Below are 6,877 nucleotides of genomic sequence, written 5' to 3' on the forward strand. Positions count from 1 at the left end.
AGAAAACTATTTACCCCAACTTTTGCAATTGTGTCCAAAAAGAAGAGGGAAAACACCCTACCCTGTTGCCTGGAGTCAATTCATATTTACAACAGTCAACAGAATTCTAACACAAAACCCTAAGAATAAATGCAAGGCAATTGAACAAGGAAATGTTTTTTGCAGCCAGGCCCAGATAGGAAAGAAAAACCCTACTCTGCTGCCAGATACTATACAAATTTACACTCAAGACCCACAGCACAACTGCAAGCCTATTCACCTACCAACTCTTTGCAAACTACAAAAAAAAAAAATTAAAAAAATAAAAAAAGGAAACACCCACCCTGTTGCCTGAAGCCATACAAATTCACACCGTACAGATTTCTCAGAGCAACTGTAGGACCAAATACACCTCTTCTCATAAGTTACATGGCTGTCTGGTGTATAATTTTCCTTCAATGTGAGCATTTTCAACCATTTTTTTTAATATATATAAAAAACGCTTTTTTTTCACCTTCACATCCGTGTATTTTCTTCTCTTTTTTTCCCTTCTTTTTTTTCTTAACTGTAAGTTCAGCCATCAGTAAATTATTTACAGAACAAACAAAACTTCATAATATTGGGGCTAAGCAAGTACAAATGCCCTGTCGGATTCTTTGGCCTGGTCAGTATGTACACATTTTTTCAGGCCTCAATAAACTGCTTCTAACAAAAATGGAAACATAAATACCAGAAAATCTCAGCGAGCATCGGACTGTGTGATTGTCACGTCCCTTGCAATCAAGCTGTTCCCAAAGCTGCTTCCAGGTTGAACCACAGACTTGACTTTCTCATCTTCGGAGGGCACATCATTTTCTGTCATTCGAGCTGAACTACTGCATCTCAGGCAAACAAACCTCGCAGGCACAGTATCGAAGTCAGGAATCCCAGCACATCTAGTGTGCTGCCAGACACCACAAGCATCACAAGCCATCATTCTCTCTCCGTCATCATCCTTGGCCCCACAGATGCAATCCACTGTCCATCTCTCAGTTCCCCTCTCCATTCTATATCTGATCAGACTATTTTTTCCAAAGCATCTCCCTCGGACCCGAACTGAATCGATAGACCCTAATAAGAGCCTGACCTGGGTAGAATCATCTACACCGCGATAGCCAAGCAGCTCTTCTGCTTGGAATCTTTTAAACATCAAATATACATCTTGAAAAGCCCTTGACGCTTCAAGCTTAAGATCAGATATGGTAGCATTTTGGGAAAGGAGGATTATTTCTGGAGGCGGTTCTGAGGCATGTTCCTCTAATTCATCTACAAGCTCCACGTGACATGAAAGCTGCATTGTAGATGGATTTGTCACTGAAATTATGCACTCAGGCTTGTAATCTTTCACAAACTGCTTGCAATCAAGGAGCTTTGCAGCTGAACTGACTGCAAGCTCCCTTTTTCCTGAAGGAATAAAGCCCAGCATAGTTTGAGGGTGAAGCATGGATTCATACAAGTACCTCAAGTCCTGAATGAGACGCTCTTCAGATATGCAGTTTGAGAAAGAAGTGTTGCGGCAAGTGGTGGGTCCATTTTCAGAAGCAAGTCCTCTTTCAAACCTGTTAGGAAAAACATATCACAACACAAACAAGCGGCCAAAAAGGTTATCAAGATGCTAAAGTGAAAATAAATTTTTTTAAAAAAATTAATTCAATTAGATTTAAAAAAAAAAAACTTCAATAGCTGGGAAAAATGAAAAGGAAATGAACCAAGAAACATTTTTTAGGGATGAAAGTGAAGTTCCTTACCTGTACTCCACAGCACCCGTATTAGGATTACAACGTGCACGGACAACCATCCCATCAGCTGTTTCTTTTCCTCCAAGATCCTTGAGACAGTAATCCAGGAGTTCTGGTGGAGCAACTCTGCAAACGGCACCCCTAAGAGCACGCCAACTGACCCAGTTGGAAACAGTGACTGCCCGCAGCACTCTAAACATGGCTTCTTCCACATGTACAACATCATTCCTAGTCCAAGCACACAAAACCCCCGGTTCGCAAGATCTACGCTTTTTGCAGGGAGCATCCTCAACTCTTGAAGAAGGCTTGTGGGCTTCACGGATCAAAGTCATCAAAAAACAAAAGAGGTCCCTAGTATTTACAAGCTCACGCTCTGATAAAGACTGGTAAAATGAAATTAGATCCTGCAGGCGAGTGCGTGGTTTCCGTCCTTGTGATAGAAATACGGACAATGGCAGGCTAGAAAGAGTTTCAACAGCCACCTTGTATGCATCTACATTGAGAGCAAAACTACCGGCACCAAACTCATAACCCCAGTCTCCATACCATGGATGGCCTTTGGTGATAGCATGAAGTAACCGATACTCCAACCCATACTTTTTGGAAACATCCATCACACTAACTTTTCTGTTTCACGTGTGGGAAAAAAGGGATGGTATTTAATAAAATATTTTCAAATAAATAAATTTATGATGGCATATTGGCTTGTATCATTAGATTTTTTTCTTAAAAGAGGGGGAGAGGAGCGACACCCAACAATATCAATGAAGGGCAGCAAAATTAAACTGTTGTGTTGAACCAATTTGCAACCCCTTCCCCCTCCGCCCCCCTTTCAAAAAAAAGCCTATTGCATCACTAAGTTCAATTTAAAAGGCATGTTTAATCACATGATCTTCTGCATATTGGATATAACAAAAAACCTTCTGTCAAAAGATTATTACCATCTAGTTAAATATGCTTTTAGAACTGGAAAACATGTTCCTTAAGGAAATAAATATGAATTTACTTTATTCTCAAGCTCTTTGACATCTCTCTCATTGGTAAACAAACATAACAATGCAGTCTGTACAATCAAAAATCCTAACCTGACTCCCAGAACTTTACAAAGCCGATCCCAGAAGTCCATGATGTGACATCCTGAAAGAACCTTTGAACCACCTTCTTTGCCATTGACTCTAAGAAGGTGCCCATAGCCGTTTGAATGGACTACACCATGCAGTAGATGAGTAGTGTCCTCTAACTGATTATACACCCAGTCTTCAACATCATCCTCTGTCATTACATAGTGGCATGCCTTGCATCTGAAAAAGAAAAATAAATGAACTTAATGTCAATAGGAAAGAAAAATTGAGGAAAACAAAGAACAATAAGGTTGAAATAGCAGAATAATACAATCGCATTTCCCTTATATCAACCATGAAGGTTAATATACAGCCCTTCTGATTAACAATTTGAATAATAGGAATGTGCATAGATGATAGAACTAGTCAGACTTAATTGCCTTTATTTGGAATAAATGCATTCTTAAGACATCTATGCCAAGGGTGCTTACATGACACGTGTTCATTGCAACAAAGAAAATAAATTATTACTGGAGAATTACAGTAGCCATCATGCCACACATTACATGTTAGTTCAACCAGCCAGCAATTATGTGTCAAATGCACAATATAACAGAACCTTAAGTACAAATAAAAGGTCATATACAGATATGAAAAGTGGAAACAATTAAGGATTAAATGTCACGCCAAAGTAAACAAGAAAAAAGAAATTTCCCTCAACAAGATTACCTATATAATTCATGTAGAGAACCAAAATACTACAGCAAGCTTCCCCCCATGCCTATAGTTTACACAAGCAGTTGAACTAAGATGGATCAAACCCCAACCATAAACTGCGCAAAATGAGAATTTAAATTTCATGACACCATTAAAAAAACAGAAAGAAAGAGAAAAAGAAAAGACAGGCCTGCCTCATGCACTCAAACATGTGAAGTTGACATGCACTAACATGATTGCAAATAACATACCAGCAATCAAATTTGACATGTACTAACACACATCAAAGTTTGGCAGGGAATAAATTTTAAAAAATTATTCTGCAAATACATCACAATGGAACAAAAACAACAGCATGTCATGGTACCTGGAATCTGATAAATGCAGGATATCTCCACAACATGTACATTGCTTCTGATATCCACCGATTGGATTCCCATCAGCCTTGATAATGAAATGGTAACGTTTCCCACATACTGGATGACCACTCCAGCCTTCACAATGAAAGGGGGTAAAAAGTAAAATGAGAACCCAAAGATAATTTTAGATATAATTATTACTAACTTGCACGCCATATTCTAATGGGTGGCTTAGTATAGCAGTGACTACAGCTTTTAGTATGAATTTCAGTAGGTCAAAAGGGAAGATGACCAAAAAGTTCTCACATGCCACTTAAGTTTTCTGCCTGCCCAAGTTTTGTCCGATGTTGTTTACAAGATTATTGAAGTGCACACAATAAACTATCAGTAGTTGGAAAAGGAAAAATGGAAAGGGGAAGAAATTCTCAACTGTTTTCACTTTACATTTTAAGATCTTAGTTTGGAGTTCAAAGGTTTTTTGGCTTTTCTTTACAACTGGAAATTTCTGCATTATGAAGCATAATTTTTGTTACAAACACAAGTCATGCATGGGATTTTATTTCCCACATGAAGCTGGTTATGTGTGGAGCTCTATAATTCTGTTTCACAATTTATGCATGACCAATTTTTCATACCATTCAATTCGCTATCTAATGCTTGCTGAATCCTTCTATATTCTATAATGATGGAAATTAATTTTAGCTAATAAAATACATTGCCTATATGATGAAACATTGTATTAAAATAAATAAATAAAACCTACAAACAAAGCCTCTAAGCATAAAAAACATCTTGCCCAATGACACGCTCAGGCCTCAAAAGAAGAGAAACCCGTGAACTTAGTTCACAGAGCGTACCCACTCCATAAAAAAATCACAACCCCAAACAAAAGGCACCACGCTCCAGATACCCATGACTCTGTACATTGTTCGGAAATATTTTCACTGGTACCAAGTGCAGAATTTATACACAATAAAACTTATTAAAAAAAAAAAACACACCATTTCAAATAACAGAGGCGGGAAATTTTTATACACAGGATTCAACAACAATTAAAAAACATATTGCATACTCTTATATCATGCTGCCCAAAATAAAAACGAATTTTAGCAATACATGTCACCCCAATTATTCGATCAAAATTTATTTTAGAACTGGAAATACCCAGAATTTTGAAAACGTGCATGCCCATCAATTTGAAAAATAGTTCCGCAAAACACCGAGTTCACCGCCCGCGACAATCGTTTAACATGCGGGCCATCTTCGAGATTTGAAAAGAAACAATACAAGGAATATACGTAGAAAATCATAGCTACTCGAAACATGGAAGGCAGATCATGATTCATACATAAAATAGATAAATAAATAAATAAAATGATAAATAAATAAATAAATAATAGCTGTCGCGCAAAAGAAGTGACGGGAGAGGTAATCCTATCAACATCATCATGGTCTGATAGCGAAGGTGTCCACCCACGACGGATGGTCATTTCCTATTGGGTCCCACTCTAACCGACTACGCCACTTGACACGTCAGACGCTTCCGTATCTGATTTTACTCCCAATTTATCGCGATATAACGCGAGAGTTTAACAACATTTATTACGATTTTTTAGTTTCTACTTAATTTCTCACGCTATTTTGGACAGTATATGAGACTGACCTACGTTCTGATGCTTTTAATGCACACGGTATTTTTAAAATGTATCATCTCGCAAGCAAGAGATCTCCCGAAACGTATGGTATTGCATCGTATCGTATCGTTGAATATTTTCCTAAAAAAAACAAAAATCAGTGACGTCCCGATTTCCCGCCTAGCTACGGGGATCGGAAACCGGCAACCGGGAGGCGACCGGGTAAAAAGCGAGATCAGGGGATCGCAAAAAGAAGAGAATCGTTCGCGACTCGGTGCGAACTCAACTCACCAACGACTCGGCACTGGTCGCAATAGACGGATCTAGATCTGGCGACATCCTCTTCCACAACGTCGACGCATACCGCCGCCGGCGACAAGTACGCCTCGTCCGCCACCTCGCCGACTCGGAACAGGATCTGCCAAGCCAGAAGGTGCGGAGACAGCGACGACGGCGGCGGAGGAAGCGCGTGCCTGATCAAAAACTCCCGCACGCTCGACCGGAACGGACTCCTGGAGACGGGAGCCTCGCCGTCCGCAGCGGGGGACGGGAACGTAAAGAAGTCGTAAAGATCAGCCGTGACTCGCCTCTTCATGATCCGCTTCATAGGCCTCGGGCCGTTCACGACCATGGCTTTGGTGGTCAGATCTCCGGAACTCTGATCAGATCTCGGTATTCTCGCAGCCAGCAGCTGACGGATCTGCAGAACACGGTCGCTCTGTTGGCCGTAGAGATCAAAAGATCGAAAGGTTGAGAGGTTGAGGTCGAGGACCGATGGGAGGATGAGTCGAAACTCGAAAGGAAGAAAGAGAGGGAAAGGGGAACGTTCGTTTTTGGGGCTAGGGTTTCTTGTTTGTTCTAAAATTTTTCATCTACGATTACTGTTTCAATTTTATGAGTATAAATTCATATAAACAAATTCATAACAATATATGGTTTTTTGGTTTTCGTGAGAAAGGAAAGAGGAGAGAGAAAGGAAAGAGAAAAAATTCCAATGTTTGGAGAGAGAGAAAGGAAAAGATTTCAATATTTGGGGGAGTGTTGACGTGTTGCAGCTAGCTGGGGCGTGAAATTACCAGACTGCATCTGCTTTTCATCCTTGAAATTACATTATTGCCCTTCCAGGGGCTTTCTCGGAAGCTTCGCGGCTGGAATTCGTACCGTCCTCTCCAACGGTAAATGGAAAGCCAGTAAATTCCAGAAGGGCAATTATGGCATTTCGAGGCGTGGAGAAAGGTAGAATCACAAATATGCCCTCGAAGATTCTTGATTTTTGAATTGGTAAAAAATGCCCAGACCATTCGAACCGGAGTGCCCGTCGGGATTTTTCCCCCGTACCGTTACTCTTT

General features: G+C 40.1%; 1 protein-coding gene across 1 annotated transcript; it reads right to left on the reverse strand.

Annotated features, from left to right (window-relative positions):
- Positions 1-440: 440 nt before the first annotated feature.
- LOC131160120 (PHD finger protein At1g33420) lies at positions 441-6,543 on the reverse strand. The gene is made up of 5 exons (XM_058115462.1): positions 5,820-6,543; positions 3,903-4,029; positions 2,843-3,058; positions 1,767-2,384; positions 441-1,577 (listed from the first exon to the last, which is right to left on the reverse strand). The coding sequence occupies exons 1-5, from the start codon at positions 6,157-6,159 to the stop codon at positions 719-721; spliced, it is 2,160 nt and encodes a 719-aa protein (XP_057971445.1). The 5' UTR covers positions 6,160-6,543; the 3' UTR covers positions 441-718.
- Between the last annotated feature and the right edge of the window lie 334 nt (positions 6,544-6,877).

This window comes from Malania oleifera, chromosome 7, assembly GCF_029873635.1.
Source record: "Malania oleifera isolate guangnan ecotype guangnan chromosome 7, ASM2987363v1, whole genome shotgun sequence".
NCBI lineage: Eukaryota > Viridiplantae > Streptophyta > Magnoliopsida > Santalales > Ximeniaceae > Malania > Malania oleifera.

What these genes read in the sequence shown, in the direction of transcription:
- LOC131160120 (XM_058115462.1), bottom strand. Translation starts at nt 6,159, where the DNA reads ATGGTCGTGAACGGCCCGAGGCCTATGAAGCGGATCATGAAGAGGCGA. An exon ending in TGTAAAGTTCTGGGAGTCAG is followed by an intron (nt 2,385 to 2,842) that starts GTTAGGATTTTT and finishes CACGTGAAACAG; the next exon opens with AAAAGTTAGTGTGATGGATG. An exon ending in ACGGGTGCTGTGGAGTACAG is followed by an intron (nt 1,578 to 1,766) that starts GTAAGGAACTTC and finishes TTTTCCTAACAG; the next exon opens with GTTTGAAAGAGGACTTGCTT.